The 17278-nt window shown below is 33.4% G+C and overlaps 2 protein-coding genes across 2 annotated transcripts in view; both read left to right on the top strand.

Annotated features, from left to right (window-relative positions):
• On the top strand, window positions 7849-10192 carry LOC105169297. The gene has a single exon (XM_011089671.2). It carries the CDS (start codon window positions 8145-8147, stop codon window positions 9114-9116), a length of 972 nt encoding a protein of 323 aa, XP_011087973.1. The 5' UTR covers window positions 7849-8144; the 3' UTR covers window positions 9117-10192.
• The window catches only part of LOC105169296 (methylmalonate-semialdehyde dehydrogenase [acylating], mitochondrial), an 8665-nt gene continuing 2775 nt past the window's right edge, over window positions 11389-17278 (top strand). The window contains exons 1-12 of the mRNA XM_011089667.2: window positions 11389-11579; window positions 12578-13144; window positions 13889-13986; window positions 14198-14269; window positions 14349-14510; window positions 14590-14668; window positions 15114-15268; window positions 15939-16002; window positions 16276-16355; window positions 16608-16673; window positions 16869-16919; window positions 17014-17165. Coding sequence (XP_011087969.1) covers window positions 12613-13144; window positions 13889-13986; window positions 14198-14269; window positions 14349-14510; window positions 14590-14668; window positions 15114-15268; window positions 15939-16002; window positions 16276-16355; window positions 16608-16673; window positions 16869-16919; window positions 17014-17165 — 1511 coding nt within the window. The 5' untranslated portion in view covers window positions 11389-11579; window positions 12578-12612. The remainder of the gene's footprint in view (window positions 11580-12577; window positions 13145-13888; window positions 13987-14197; window positions 14270-14348; window positions 14511-14589; window positions 14669-15113; window positions 15269-15938; window positions 16003-16275; window positions 16356-16607; window positions 16674-16868; window positions 16920-17013; window positions 17166-17278) is intronic.

The raw sequence follows: 17278 nt of genomic DNA, 5'->3' as shown, positions 1-17278 counted from the left end.
TACCCCCATAATATACATGGAATTAAAATCATGCTAGTCATTTTCACGTTTGTGTCATTGTAATTGAATAGTTAACTAATCTTATTCCATGACACGTTTACAACTTCAAAATATATAAAAAATAAGATTTATATATTTCATTATAATTATACATATATTCAACAAGAAATATATATATATATATATATATATATATATTGAACTTCATCACTTTCAACAAAAGAACAGACTTTTTACTAGACAAAAAGTTGTGGGATCAAGTTCTACATACGTGGTTGTGTGACTGTTTACGTAGGTCGTGTTTGGTTCATGAAATCATACACTATACCTCCTTGCCTGCTGCATTACTTCTCCCGACATCAATTCATTTCCCTCCCATGCTAAACCAAATGAACCAACAAATAACTAAGAAAAAATCCAAGGAAGAACGATCCAGCTCTCTGCGTACAGCCAACAGCCATTCCTTGATAGATTGACCTGTCGGCAGGTTAACGTTGTAGAGTGCCCAAACTTGTCAAGCTAAAGAACAAGATAGTAACATATGCAGGACATCCTTGTCTACATGCCAACAGTGACCACATTCCTTGAGTAAATGTACCAGAATGAGTGGGTTGCGGCAACGCAAGGTCATATGCACTTTTAACTGAAAATTTGCCATTGGTATTATACTCTCATACTAGAACATCCTCTACATGACTACCCCTTGAATTGGAATATTCAAGATGAGAGCAGCATCAGCTTCACAAAATGATCAATTCTCCAAGCCTCAAGGCTCTGCATCCAACTTTGCTTTGCATAATTTGTTCCAGTGGATTTTTCATGAAATTCCCTGAAAATATTCGCAGCCATGCATTCTATCTCCTTAAGTAGAACGTCCGATACTCGGCAACAGCTCATGACACACAACGGGATAGATTGAATCACCGCTTTTATGAGCACCAATCGCCCTGTTTGCTATAGTTTTCGGGTTAAAATTAAGTCAAGACAAATGTTTTGACAACGGCCGGTAGAAAAGCTAGTTTTTTGCATCAGTTTTGTTTAATCGTAATTAGTAATAGTCATTTATCATGGTTTTTAGCCATAGCTATTATTATTGTAGCTAGTAGTAAATTTTTTTTTTCTAGTGGCAGTAAAAATAACAAAGAAAAATGTAATTTTAATCCTGTAACTTGTGGGGGTGACATTTTTTGTCATGCACTAATTGATTTTTACAATTTAGCCATGTAACTTTAAGTTTTTGGCAATTTTCATCATTTTTACAAAAATTGCATGTGATTTCCACATGGCCCAATTAAATTATAATTTTAGTCAGCGACATTGACATTTTTAGTCTTGTAACTTAGGAAAGTTGACATTTTGATCCTGCATAAATTGATTTTTACATAACTAAAGTCGTAATTTAATTAGATCATATGTAAGTCACACGCAAAATTCAGTCAAATTGGCTAAAAAAATGATTGAATTGCCAAACTTATAAAGTTACGTAACTAAATTATCAATTGCCACAATCATGACTAAAATTATAATTTTCACACAAATAACATCAACTCTTATCACCCCAACCAAATGAGGCCGTAGCAGTTTTCAGATTATCTTTGTTTGTAACAAAATTATTATATATGTACTATAGATTATTTCATATCTATTACATATATATATATATATATATATTGATGTAATTGATGGTTTCTATTAAAACAGCATAGAGACAAAGATGTTAGAATTAGTGTAGGTGCAGGAAGGTTGGTTACATTTGTGTATGTGATATTCTTTCAGGTTGTTTGGAGTTGCAACTGTCAAGAATATATACTACATATAATTTCCAACCTAATTTCAATTTACAAATATTAACTATATATGTATATGTAGCTTAATAATTATGAATTAATAGCAATGGAACTTTCATTAATGCAAATAAATCGATTACAAGTACAATCATTCTTGTCGACATCAATATCTAACAAAAACTATTACAGTAATCATATCCTGCTCAATAACACCTACTATTACAGTAGACAACAACTTCTACTATATAATAGATAACATTCCACACACCTAACGGGGTTCAAACCCATAACCTCTAAAATCATGGAACCTCAAAGCTTTAGCGTCGTTTGTGGAAACAAAGATTAATAGCCGTTATGCAATCATAATTAATTAGTATCTGTCACGATTTTTTACTTTTGACCATGTTAATTAACCTGATGAATAGACATATTTCTCATATTTAATAATAATAATTTTTTTAAAAAAGAGGGGGGAGGGGGGTGGGGGTGGGGTAGGCATCCCTTCTTTTTAAAGAAAAGTTGATATTCGTTTGCAATCAGATATCCGAATTGTGGCCAGAAATTTTATTCGATTTTGGCGATCTCTTAGGTAAGATTTCTTGTGCTTATATTGGAAAATTGCTTTATTTTGTTTTGATTTGTTTCCATTTTTGGTGGAACATATCTACAATGCACCTGAAATTCTCAAGCGGATGCCGTCTGCTTACTTCTTCTAATTATAGCAATGGAAGCCCATTTCAAGAAATTTCGAACTAGTACCACCATTTCTTTCTTTTTTCTTTATCATACCCATCATGTCTTAGTTCGTACTGATCGAGACCGATCGATGTCCCATAAATAAATTTAAGGTTTTTAATTGAATTTGTCTCATTTTATATGAGTTATTATAATTTATTTATCATTTTTAATTATCTTGATGTATATATTAAAATAATACGTTGATTAGTTTATCGAGACGTTAACGTGATTCCTACCTTTCCCTCTCACAATCTAGTCATACATAATCAGGCCCATCTCAACTCGAACCCGAGTATTATGAATTCATTATGACAATTCTTGAATAAATGTTTTTACGGGAAATTGCACAATTATTATTATTATTTTTTTACATTTTGAGAAAACCCTATTTATATTATTAATTAGATGCAACATTGGAAAGCACAAATTTAATGATATAAAGCAAATTGTACATTAATTAATAAAATAATTGCAAATTGAATTATTATTAGTTAAAAGAGGGTACAGGTTGGGCATGTACATGTACTGTTTCTTACTTTCCCGTCCAATAATAATTTGACGGCTGATCGAACGTCTAATCCCCACCCTACCATATCTTCAAAAGATTCCACCAAATCTTCTCCCTCCATTTACACTCAATAATTAATGAAATTTTATCCTCGTACAGAACAAAAACTTAAATAAATATATTTACAAGTACTGAACAATTATTATTATTATTTAAGGGTAAAAAAAAAACTATAAAAAGAAATGGACAAGGAGTGGGTGATGAGTGTACTTTGTTGTTGTTCTTGTCTGTGGGAGATTTGAATTAATTAGTTAAAATGTTTGGGGAATTGTGGTGTTGTTAATTGATAATGGCTTCTTAAATAATAGTTTTGAGATGTTAATTAGTGATTTTGAGAGCTGTAATATTCTCATCTCTGCCACTTAATTTGGTCGTTAATTGTACATCAAATATTTCTGTGTAATTAGTACTGTGATTTAAGTAATTTGGAAGTTATAAGGTTCGTTTTTTAAGATTTAAGTTTGAAGAACACAAGAACTAAGGTTGTTTTGGATTTAAATATATGTGTCCGATTCTTGCTATTTGGTCATTTTGATTTGATTCTGGTCATGTGTGTCGTTATACATGTACTAGTTGTTTTAAAATAAGTTATGGTAATATAAGTTTCAGATCAAAGTGCATATCAAATTTGAATTTCATCAATTTTTAAGATAATAAATAATTTACATAAAATTTAGGTCTTATACGTCTTGATGGATTAACCCAAAATAATGTATACGATTTGATGCATGTGATTTTAAACGAGTCCAATGAATTTGAACTTGAGCGATGGATCTCGAATGACTAAGAAAGAATTCGAGAGAAAAACTTCTGCAAATAAATGATTAGCATTTCGATGCTCAAATTAGTACTGGAGTTGAAGAATAATAATTCCAAATGAGTAAAGCCTGATGATGGAAAAATAGAAGCAAAATTGCGTCTAACAGTGCAATATACGTGTAGCAGAATAATAGCTAGATCTCTGCAGGTTGAAGGTATACCCCCGCCTGGGGATAGAATCTGAATTCATAGAGGAGTGTCCTCCGGAATAGATCGTGCCTCCTATTCCTGAGGTGGACGGATAAAGTTAGTTGAGATAAGACATGATTAAGCCTTATTTTTAGTGATTTTGCCGTTAGGGTCATTATATAGGTGAGGAAGGGAATCCATATATGAGGAGGAATATTGGTCCGTAGGGAATCTGATTGACTCAAGAGTCCAAGTTCTTGAGGAAATCTCCCACACCACGCGTACTCCATGCTAGCGGAAGATATACGTGGAGGGTCCAAGTGTATGCCACGTGGGCTTTAGAGAGGGATGTATGCATGGAGGCTGGGCTGACTGTCAGTATTTGCTCCACAATATCAGGCTAATTAAGCGGGCTTCCTCCACCTGTGCGACCGTATTTATGGAAGGAAGTCTTTGGGGGCCCTTGCTCGTTCTTGGGCTGCACCCATCACAATTATTCTTTTATGTTCAATTGAGTAATGGGCTGAAATATATTCAAATACAACTGATAAGTAGATAGATAACAAAATTCATGGCATTCATGCCCAATAGAAGCGAGCTCAAGCTGCAATTCAAAGCATATTCATATGTATAAAAAGGAGCCTTCATCACACCACAAGTTATTTACAACATAAGTCACCACACACGAAAAAGTCCATAATAAATCAAATGGGCTCAAGTCAAAAAACTTGCCACCACAACAAAATTTTGCAACCGCGAATGTTCCACATCTTTTTTGCATCAAATCCTTAAAGTCTTGATATTAAATTTCATAGTGACTCATAATCTGCTTAAGCATTCAGAAAAAATTACACATCCATATATAAAACAAACTTCAAGCCCATTTGATCGACATTCAAAGAGATAAATCAGAAAATTACCTTCATTTTAGAAACATTAACACCTTTTAATTTAAATTAATAAAATTCTTTTTTGTCCATATTTTTCCTATTACGTAATTATTTCTTACATACACGGAATTTATGTGAACAATTATTATATAATTAATTAATTACTTACTTTTCTCAACCATTGAGAAGAAATAAAAATTCCAAATGTTCTTCTAAATATATAATCTGTAAACGTCGTCGTAAGGAGATCACAGCCTCATACTCCCCTGTATATGCAGAATAGAGGAAATAAATGATCATGTGAAATCTAAGGAGATAGTGCGCTCAATCGTGGGCTGTATCTGGATACGGAGAGTTCCATTGGGCTTTAGATGTATGTGGGCCGTCCACCTGAGGCCCAATGGGCTGAGGAAATAATCTCTATATGTTTGTCAAGATATTAAAAATGACTACGTAAATTAGTATTCACATTAATGAGACCTAAAATCTAATAATTATTTATTGCTATTAGACACGCCTTTTAATAGGTCTAAAATAAACTTAAATAAAATTGATTAAATGGATAATTAACTACGGTTGTACTTGGATTCAAGGATTTAAAATTATAAATTTTAAATATTAAATAATAAAAATTTTTATATTTATAAATTTAAATGATTTCATATCCTTCAATTTTAATTTTCCACTATGTTTTGTTGAATATTGATGAATTTTAATTTTTTTAATTTCGAATTAAGTCATTTGAAAATTTATTTTTTTTTAAATTCTTTTCTCAAATCCAAATGCACTCGAAAGAAATTCAGCTACCAAGTGTTTTTAAATAAATCCCAAACCAAAAATAATAATAATAAAACATATAAGTTTGATAATTGGGAAGAATGCAAAATAAGTAAGGGGTATTGAGTTAGGTTGTGAGAAAAATATGGGATGGGATCTGGCCTAAAAAGAATCCTCTTTCTTGTGATTTACGAAGGCACTGAATCTTCTGGCTTTCATCATACTTATACCCCCCTCGTACCAATCAATACCATTAGAAATCAGACCTCACCCAAATATCAAATCAAAAATCTCATTAAATATTGGGTGATCACCGAAACGGGACATATGGTCGTTGTTATTTGAAAAAGTATATAATGCCTACTGACTTATGTGTTTCATGCACTATGTTATATTTGAGAAATAAAAACATACAAGTTTATATTTATATTTTGATGTAGGGATCACAGTTAAACTCATTGATTTCACCGAACGGCCTCACAATCTCCTAGTGGCTGAATGCCGCAAGATCAATGTGCTATTATATACGGGTCAAGTTATTCTGAACTTGACCCAATACCGTAGATGAGTCGTGTATCATTAAATACATTTTAGATCGATGTTTCAACATGCATATAAATTCTCAAGTTCCAGATATCAGATAAAATTGTATCTTTCGAAAATATTAAATAAAACAAAATATCACATGCGCTGGGCAAAACGACAAGATAAGAAAAATAACCAAGTACTAGAGAGCCGTTTGCTTTTTATTCTTGAAAAAATAATAATAATAAAAGGTCATGTGACAAGGACAAACTTGTAAATACCAAAGAGGGCCAGCAGGGAAGTTGGTATGTAAAGATGTCATAAATTTTTACCGTTTTTTCATTATAACTATACTAGTCGTTGTGGCACACTATTGTTGCATGTAGTAATAAATAATTTTTTATATTTTAATAAAATATATTTTAAATAAGTATAAAATATATAAATTAATACTTTAAAAAAAGAAAATTAATTCATGAATTAATGTGTAATTTAAAAAATTAGTTGAATGATATATTTGATTATACAAAAAATCGATGAGGTGGTGTTATTAACTGTCATTTATAAGTATGGAGTCCTTCTCCCTTTTATATTAGTATAGATGAACCCATTATAAATTGAAATTAAATGTGTAATAACATTAAGTATGAATTATTCAAGAAAGGTAATAAAAATAATTATGATAAAATAATTTGGTATTAACATAATAAAAATACCCTTCTTACTTTTTGTATTTTTTATTTTACTTCCTAATGTATGTTTTATTAAAAAGAATCCCAAAATACTTTTAGTAATTACTCAGATTTTATTTAAAAATAATATTTAAAATTTATATCTTTTTATAAATTATGTAGTACAAAAAATATTTATAAGTTCAATATATGCAAATATATTTGAAACAAAGTAAATTATTTATGTTAAAAATACATTAAATATGTCTAAATTCATAAGCATATTAAAAAGTATGTCATTTAACTTATTAATTTTTTATTCAATTATTTATACGCATAAATAAAATATATCTTATCATTACTCAAAAAATTATAAAATACTATAAATTAATTATATTATAGATTTGCATATTCTATTGTACATATATGTATGTTCGACGTAGTTATTTAATATTTTTTTTCAAAAAAAAATCAATATATATAGCAAACACACGCAAAAATTATATAAAATTTTTAAACAGTTATGTAAAAGATATAAGGACTGTAGACTAGTTATAAAAAACCATAAGTATTAGATAGTATTTATTTAAATAAAATTTTACAATAATTCAAATTATGTTTTAGGAAATAATTGTAATTAACACATTTTAGGGGTGCAAATGGTAATGGTATTTTCATCATAAAAAAATTAACCCATCTCACGAGAGGATATTTTGTTATATTTTATAGTTTAGAAAAATAAATGCAGTTCGTACATAGTCCAAATATGCAAAATATATTTAACCTTACAACATTTGACTTTATATTATTTTTCCAAGTATGTCACCTGCATTAGTTCTAAATAAAATGCATATATTTGATGCATTAAAGTTGGATATAATGTAATCAACTAAAAAAAATCTCCAAATTCTATCGAAAAAATTCCCCAATTAATTGACCTTCCAAATTATCCTAAAATTAAATTCCCCCACCATTCATTATCATTTATCCTCTCAATTTACCCAAGTCTTGCAAACACGACCTTTTTCCCTTTCTTGGACCCTTTCATCGTTTTTCCTGATTTTTCTGTTGGAACCTGTTGCTGCCACTGATAAGAAGTTGATGGCCTCGTTTTCTGCGCCAGCGCTACTCGCTTCTCCATGAGCCCCATTCCTCTCGATATCTCTATGATGTCTTAGAAGCACACTGTGGTGCTAGTATTCTGTACGCGTGTTTTTGCATTGAACAGATTGTCACCCACATGCAGTTTTTTGTTCGTCTCTACGCCTTCGTGGTTATGTGCTCTGTCCTTGGATTCCATAAGGGTTTTCTGAAGTTCGTTGTGGGGTGTTTCGTTTTGATGGATTGTGTCGCATGTTTGAAGCATTTTACCCGGGATTATGAACTGGGATGTGGGTTTTTCCTGTTTGGGAGATTCAAGCAGGTTTATGAATATTTGGGTCTGTTTTTGTTGTTTGGATTTGGGTTCAAGTTTTTGTACTGCGACAGGTTTTGCAGGGGTTTGGTTCGGTTTTTGTGCGATTTGAGAGGGAAATCGGGGGAGTGGAAAATAGGGTTTCGTTTAAAATATGTTCTTGCTGGAAAATCTGGGCTGTTCAAGCTCTTGAAGGAGGATTCATTCGTGCCCTTGATTGATAAAATGGAGGAAAGGGAAGAAATATCAGAGCTTTACACTGACTCTGACGGAAAAATTGATACTGATTCTGATGAACAATGTGTATATGATAGTGATGTTAATGAGGATGATGAAGAAGAGCATACAGATGAAGATGGTGAATCAGACGTTTCAACACTGAGGAAATTGATAAAGATTGAGCGGCAGAGGGCTAATGCGGCTCAGGCTGAACTAGCGAAAGAAAGGGCGGCTTCTGCAACTGCGGCCGAGGAGGCAATGGCGATGATTCTACGGCTTCAGAACGAAAAAAGCTTGATCGAAATGGAATTGAGTCAGTACAGAAGATTGGCTGAGGAGAAACAAATCCATGATCAAGAAGTGATTCGATCGTTGCAATGGCTTGTTTGGAGGCACGAATCCGAGAGGAGCTCATTGGAAGAACAGCTGAAACTGTGCAAGCAAAGGTTGGAACGCTTATCTAAAGATGAATGTGAAGAAGTTAAGGATGAAGCTCAGAGTTCCTTCAATGGAAGCATTTGGGACACTCTTGAGAATGTGCTTTATAGCTCCCGTGATGCTAACTTGTCGAATGAGTAAGTTCTTGTACAGGCACTCTGTTTCATGGAAATTTTGCATCCTTGTATTGGAGGAATCTGAATTGAATATACTAAGATGTTTTGTGGTAATAGAGAAAGAACATCATCATCATATACCTACTGGTCCCCTCTCAATCTTGTCTTAATGATGATTATCAATGCTTAGTGCGCTGGTGGTCCTCCCTAATCCCAGTTTTTCTTTTCTTTCTATGGTGTAAAGTTCAATGGCTGGCTAACCTAAGAAATTATAATGCTTTTCAAATTCTTGGACTTCTTGTTGTAGAATGTCTTTCATCTCTCTGAAAACTGGATTCAAATTTTCGAGGTGAAAACGTTGGTTTGTCACCGGTGCAGTATTTTAAATTAATACGGTCCGAGTATTACTTGCTATACGGAAAACAGATCTGCGACTCGAGTTATCTCAGGTATTTTGTAATATTAATAAGTTAAAACATAGAAGAGCGAGCTTATGGTTTCTTCATTCGGTGAATTGATAAGTCATAATACTTCAGAACAGTCATACAATCATTCAGGCCAAGTTGTAAGCATTGTTCTAGGTTGTTGCTCATGTGGGATGCCTCTGATGATCTCCTGGTAAGGCCGTTGCAATAAAAAAAAAACGTTTGATTTTCGACGTCCCTGCTAATACGTGTTTGTTGACGGGGGAGGGGGTCTTTTCTGCTTGTGGTATTCCAATAATACTTGCACACATTTTCATTTGTTTTTGCCTTCATAAAGTAGTCCTGTTGTGTCATCTGCTGCCGGTGTAGGATAATGTTTCGGTTCATACAGCAAGTTTCATGTCGTCGTTTCTGCTCAGATAGGATTTGTGTATCTCCTGCGGAACTTTCGTGCTCACGCAGCCTTGATTCCAGCAAGCTACCTGCAATCTGTTAAGCTGGTAACCTGCTGTTTCTTGAAGTCAGGAGCAATGTGAAATATGTTTGAGCTTTGAGCTGCAATTGCGTTTGAGAAACTATACATAGTTAATAGTGTGTTTATGATGATTATTGCATAAGCAGTGGCTTCGATGCAAATTGTCTGAAACTAGAATACATTATAAATTAAATTGTAACATGCAGATATGTGGTCTTATTGAGGTTGCTATGTATGTTTTATCAGCTGAGATCAGATTTTTGAAGTCCTGATTCAGTGAATATTTAAATTGCAATTTGGCACCTGTCAGAAAAATTATTGAGAAACTATAAAAGAAAGAAAAAAAAAAAAAGAAAAGAAGAAGCGGCTGAATTCAACAACGGTCGAAATATGATAAGAAAATAGTTTAATATAAGGTTTATTTAAAGGGTAAATTACATTGGGCTTCGGGAAATTTTTCTTAATTACAAATATCCATCGTTGTTTGAAAAATTACAAATAACTGAATTTAACTACAAATATTATAATATATACCCCCTTCCGATGAGTTGTCGAGCCAAATATACTATTGTTTAACTTCACTTAAATTTTTATATTGTTCGAAAATTTGCGTTTGAATTTTATTAATTATTGATCTAATCGAGCTCATACGAGTTTTAATTGGATCAAATATGAGTTGAGTTTGAACAATCTGATATTTTTAAGTATATTTTAATTATTTTCGCACTAAGCGAAATGAGTTTGATTTATCGAATAGAATTTGTAATAAAATTTGGCTTGTTAATCTTAATAAATTAAATTAAACAAACTTTTATCCATCGACTGCAATTAAATGTCAATAGTTTGATTTATTTTTACCCCTAGACAAAATAATATTTTATTATAAATTTTATTGCATCTTTTATTCTATTCAATATGCACAATCATATATAAATATTGTCATTTGTTTTTTCTTTTTTAACGACATATGGTGTTCGTATATTAACCTGATGTACTAAGATTTGAAATAAAAAATTAATCAAAAAATCAAGCGAAAATGAAATTGCTAATAGAATGTGAAATATAAGAACTTAATTTTTATTCTATTTATTTGTTTAAAAAAATAATAAATTACAACAAACTCTCTTGATATTTATTATAATTATAAATAATTTTTTTATTAATTAAAAATACAAATACTCCGTTAAAATTAATGACCGTTTGGCAATACCCCTTTGTGACAATCTATTGCAAAAAGTGACCATTAATTTGAGAAAATATTTATAATTTTTGAAATATTAATCGAATATTTGTTTTTATAAATTTGTAATTATTATTAAAAAGGGGGATTTCGGGCTAGGGCCGGAATCCAGCCCGTTGACAAATTCTCAAGATTAGAAAAGCCCTCGGAAGTCCGAATTAGGGTTATCGCTATCGCCAGTTCTCCGTCGTTGCTTCCACACTCTCTTTACAGAAAAAAGAAAAAAAGAAAAAAGGAAAACAAAAAAAATAAAGAAAACGAAAACAGCAAACGGCCGTTTCACTTTCCAACTCGGGAAAACTATAACCTTCCCGTCGCCGTTTCATCTCCGTCAAATCTCAGTCACCGGTAAAACCCTCTTATTTTCTCTCTGTTAATTTGCCAAAGAGTTGGAATTCCACAATTCTAATGAATCCCATTTGATCAGAGATGTTTTTGGTATTTGTGTGATTATCAAGTAGTTGTAATTGTAATGTTTCACTTATTTTGTCTGTGTATGTATGCTTTGTCTTCTTGGATTTTTGAGTTGTGCAAATGTAATGTAGATTGCGGAGGATCGTTCCAATGAGTTGAGTTTACTTGCTGCTGAGTTAAATTGTTTGGTGAATTTTTAGTGTGTATTAATTGTTTCAGTGCTTTTTTGAGGTTGTGGTTACTAGTTATTTAATGTTCAGATCATCATTTTCAGGATGATCCTGTTCGCTATTGTTAATGTTTTTGTTTCAGGAAGTGTGGGATTTGAGTTGCATATTATGGCCCTGCAATTTTAGCATCAATGTGGCTTTATTTGGCTTGTGCATGAAAACATGTCTATATGAATTTATGAAATGTAGTTATTATGAATTGACATGGAGAAATAGTTGCACTTATTTTGAGATTGGTTTGAGTTTACAGATTATTATATACTGAGTTTTCTGGATACCTGATTTTTAGACTGTAAAATGTAAAATGAGTGATCAAGCATAAGTTTCTTGTCATACACCTATCAACCATCTAGCAGTTCTCTGATCTAGAGGGTTAAGAAGATTCTGGTAAAGAAGTTTTTTGCGAGAATCCTCCTTATGTAATACATCCAGCATATTTCACATGCTCGGGTTCACTTGGTAAAAGATTTTGCCCCAAAAAGATAAAATATAAACTTGATAATTTGGTTTTCCAACTTGTTTCAGAGATATACCAACTTAAATCAAATGGTTATTTAGCGTTTGCATATATGTATTGATGATTGTTACTATTGTTGTTGTTATTACTCACCCAGCCTTTTCATTTGCCCCACGCATTAATAGAATCTGAGTGTATTTGGTTGTCATGGTTTAGAGGGTATGTTTACTCCACTTTGTATGTAGGTTTGCCCTTCTTTTGATTTGCTCGGACCAGTTACATGGAGTTAGATGAAACTCGACAGATGCTTCCACCGCCACCTGGGAGTTTCATTGATCGTGAAGAACTTATTCAGCATGTTGGGGAGTTTGCCATCTCTCAGGGCTATGTTGTTACCATTAAACAGTCTAAGAAGGAAAAAGTTGTAGTCCTTGGTTGTGATAGAGGAGGTGTTTATCGGGATAGGCGTAAGACTGTTGATGAGGCGTCTGGTGAACATCTGCGCAAAAGGAAATCTGGTTCTCGACTTACAAACTGTCCATTTGAGCTTGTGGGTAAGAAGGAGGATGGCTTGTGGGTACTTACTGTTAAGAATGGTTCACACAATCATGAACCCATGAAGGACATGTCTGAACATCCTTCTGCACGTCGCTTCAATGAGAAAGAAGTTATGCTAATTAAAGAAATGACAGAAGCAGGTTTAAAGCCACGCCAGATACTTAAAAGACTTAGACAAACAAACCCCGAGCTCTTATCTACACCAAAACATGTTTATAATGTGAAAGCCAAGCTCCGTCAAGGAAATCTTACAGGTCTGAGTTTCCTTTATTCCTTTTTGAGTTTGGTAAATCTGTTAATTTCGCAATTATCGTAATCATTGTCATTCATTCTTAAATAATCCAAAACCCTGACCTTGCTTTGTATCTTAGAGTTTAAGATGTGTCCACTGCATTATGCCAATCTCTCATATTTGTAGTTGTTTACTACCTTCAAATTAGTCTAAAACCTTTTGTTGTTCTTTATTTTAGTAAGAAAAAGATTTAATAATAGCAAGAAGTGATCACATGGCCGAGAAAGTGGAGTCTCTAGAGCACATGGAAACAATCACAAAGAAATGATTTAGACAAATATCTCTGTTCTCACAGCGTATCAGATGGAGAGCAAAAAACCTCCCACCTTAGTCCACAAAGAAGATATAAAAAAATATGCTACAATGGTATAAAGCTGTTGTTTAGAAGATTAAGGTGGTTCTTATCCAAATTGGCTAGATTTTAGCTGTCATAGATTCGAATCACATCATTAAGATATCCAAAATCTTATTAATAATGAAATTAAATAAAAGCAGCGAAGGCTCTTCATCTCCATGAAAGCAGCAAACGGTTGCTGCCTTAATCAATTTATTGTATTAAAAGAAGTATGAAAACTTTTTGGTGAACTACCTCAGATAAACATCTGCGTTTTTTAGCGAATCAGTGGTGTTTATTGCCTCATACACCAAAACCTTAGTGTATTCTGTTTTCACCTGCATTTTACCTTCTTTATGTCTTGTGCTGCAGTGAGGAGATTGAAGACGTTGCGATCTCCTACAGCTGCTGATGGGAACTCTGACCCTTCAACATCTTTTGAGCCATCATGGAAGAAACGGTACCCCCCGGTAATTTCACATAGGCGAACATTTGTAATTATTCACTAGCGATATAGATCGATGAATGCTAGGCTTATTTTCTCTGTTAATCGATTTTAAGTTACTTAGGCTGTCCCAAAAAATCGGATTTGTGCCCTATAATTGGGTGTTTTGTGGATTTCAAATTGGGGATTATGTCTGATCTGTGATTTGGAAATTTTGTTTTATTTATGACTTGCAGAGGGTCCCAAATCTCATTGGTGGCAGATTTATTGATTCACAATCATCAACATTTATCGATGTGTTAAACCCTGTGAGTGCTGAGAATCTACATATGCCATCACTCTTCTTCTTCTAGGTCCCCGTTTCTAATAATTCATAATCAATTATAGGCAACACAGCAAGTGGTTGCACAAGTTCCTTTGTCTACGGGTGAGGAACTTAAGGCTGCAGTATTTGCAGCAAAAAGAGCGTTTATGCCATGGCGAAATACCCCAGTTACAACTCGTCAACGCATTATGTTCAAGCTTCAAGAGCTTATTCGCCGGGATACTGTAAGCTTTTGCAACTCTCGTGCTGACTGTTTTAGTTGTTAAAGATTCATTAACTGGATTCGTTTTAATTGTTTTCCAGGATAAGCTTGCCAGCAATATAACAGCAGAGCAGGGTAAGACATTGAAGGATGCATTTAATGATATCTCCCGTGGGATTGGTGAGTTTATCTTTTACTTCAATTTTTAGTTGATTGGACCATATGGTACTTGTAATGGAAACATTAAGTTTCCTGTTGGAACTTGGTAGTTAGATGGATTCAATTGGAACATAGTTTGAAAATAGAACATGACAAGTTGATTGACCTTATATTTTAAGTGAATATATATATGTATATATGTACCTACTTTTTTCTGCAGTGCTTTAGATATTTGCCAAATCCTAAGAGTTTTGTAAAAGCAGATAGCAGAAGTAGAACTGGTTGGATATCCACTTCCTTTCTTTTGTGGGTTTTGCTTAAAGATTTAATTTAGCTAAAGAATAACATGAATGGAATTGAATGCAGAAAAAGAATAACTTGGTTAGAAAATTTTTCATTCATTCTCAAAATTCAGCATTCCTAAGCGCTGCCAGTTGGTCATTTCCATAATCTGTATTTTATTCAGAGCTTGTTGAACATGCTTGTGGGATGGCAAATTTGCATATGGGGGACTTCTTTTCGAATATATCAAATGGAATTGATACTTATAGCATCCGTGAGCCCCTTGGTGTTTGCGCTGGGATATGCTCTTTCAATTTTCCAGCCATGATTCCATTATTGGTATGCTTTATGCTCTCTTTGCTTTTTCCTTCTGTAAGCCACATTTTGTTTCGTTTTCGCGTTCATTTATCACTACAATCTTACTATGCTTCTTATCAAATACCACTGAATTGCTGGCATTATTAACATTATGGAATATGGAATTATCACTACAATCTTGTTAATATGGAATTTGTAATAAAAATGTGGATAACCTTTTACTATTTCCCTCTGAAGGAAATGAGTAGTTGTCCTGTTTTAAGTACAAGTTCTTTTCGATAATTTTGGACCATGTTACACTAAAGAAATCATCAGAAACATCCGAAGTGAAAAAGAAAAAGGGCGATGCAATGCTTAATCAGCTAACTATGTGAAGGACCAGAAATGGTCTCTAGCAGATTTTATGCACTATTTACACATAGGTAACAAACGCAAGTGAGGCAAAATTAGATGAATTAAATTATAAGTAGGAAGAATTTCTGGCTTGAGACTTGGAGGGATTTCTGTACTTTTTAGTCATATATTCCATTTTGCTAGAACTGACCACACAAGTTTCCATGGAAACTTAAGAAGGTGATCCCCTTCAAATTTCAAATTTCTGTTTTTCCTGATAATTGTCTTCCTGATACTGTTTTCAAGTCTCATAGGTTTCCCAGTGTTCTTATTCTCACTGCTCAGCAATTCTCTGCAGATGTTTCCAATTGCTGTTACATGTGGCAATACCTTTATACTAAAACCATCTGAGAAAACACCAGGTATTATTTATAGGATGCAGCATAAAAACTTAAAGCATATATGGTTGGAATGATACTTGATGCTATAATAGTTTCTGTTTATTTTAGCACTCTTATTTAGTGTGGTTATTGGGATTTTCCCCACTTTCTGTATGGTGGTATTCCCTTGAACATTACCTTGTTGTGCTTGTAAATTGACTTCCGTATTTTTGCTTACAAGCTGTTCCTCATTTTTCTTAGAAAGTACTACCATTTTTTTGTCAATCACCATCCCTGCACCTTCCTTGCTTTCAGGGGCTTGTGTGCATCTTGCCGAGTTAGCAATGGAGGCTGGGTTGCCGAATGGTGTCCTAAATATTATTCATGGAACCAATGTAAGCTTTGAGTTTGTCCTTGCAACTTGTCTCTAAGATATCCTTGTTTTTCATCTGCCCCCCTGAGCGATCATGAGCTGTTTCTATAAGTTCTTAGTTGGAAATTGTATATTGCACTTGCGTGATGGTTTCTGAATTTTCGCATTGCAAAATCTGCTTTGGGATATATTGTACGGAAAAAATTAATTCATTTTTATTGGGTGTTCATACATGCGACTGATTTTTGAATTATTTTATCTTGAGATCCTGTAGGACATCATTGATGCCATCTGTGATGATGACGAAATCAAAGCTGTGTCCTATATAGGCTCAGATGCAGTGAGTTTCCTTTGGCATATTGTTCTATCTGTTGCTGATAGTGTGTATGTGCAACTCACTATGATGTTTTATTTGGCACAAACTTCGTGCTGCTAACAAGTACCAAATATTTGTTTCTCATCAGTAATCATGGTCATTTGACAGATCAAGGTAATAAAGATTCCTGATATCTCACATAATCTTTTTTGTTTCCAGCCTGGGATGTATGTTCATGCAAGGGCATCTGCTAACAGTAAGCGTGTTCAGGTGAAAGAAGTTCTCTAGTTGTTGGGCAGTTCTCTGGCTCTTGCTTGATACTGTCTACAGCATTCTTTAATTGATCTTTTCCCATTTTCTTCAGATCAATGTTGGTGCCAAGAGTCATGCTGTTGTCATGCCAGATGCAAATATTGATGCTACTTTAAATGCTTTGATATCTGCTGGCTTTGGCTCTGCAGTACAGAGGTTTACAGCTATCAGCAGTATTATTTTTGTCGGGGGGTCAAAGTCTTGGTATGTCCTGCATGCATAATTTTAGTTGCCGTGGTTTAATCTTGTGGAAAGGCTGCACTTTGATGATCTTAACAATGAAAGGGGCTATTGGGATTGGGGGGGGGGGCTGCGAG

Source organism: Sesamum indicum, linkage group LG8 (assembly GCF_000512975.1).
Source record: "Sesamum indicum cultivar Zhongzhi No. 13 linkage group LG8, S_indicum_v1.0, whole genome shotgun sequence".
In the NCBI taxonomy this organism is placed as follows: domain Eukaryota; kingdom Viridiplantae; phylum Streptophyta; class Magnoliopsida; order Lamiales; family Pedaliaceae; genus Sesamum; species Sesamum indicum.
This window is presented reverse-complemented; position numbering and strand designations above follow the sequence as displayed.

What these genes read in the sequence shown, in the direction of transcription:
- LOC105169297 (XM_011089671.2), top strand. Translation starts at nt 8,145, where the DNA reads ATGCAGTTTTTTGTTCGTCTCTACGCCTTCGTGGTTATGTGCTCTGTC.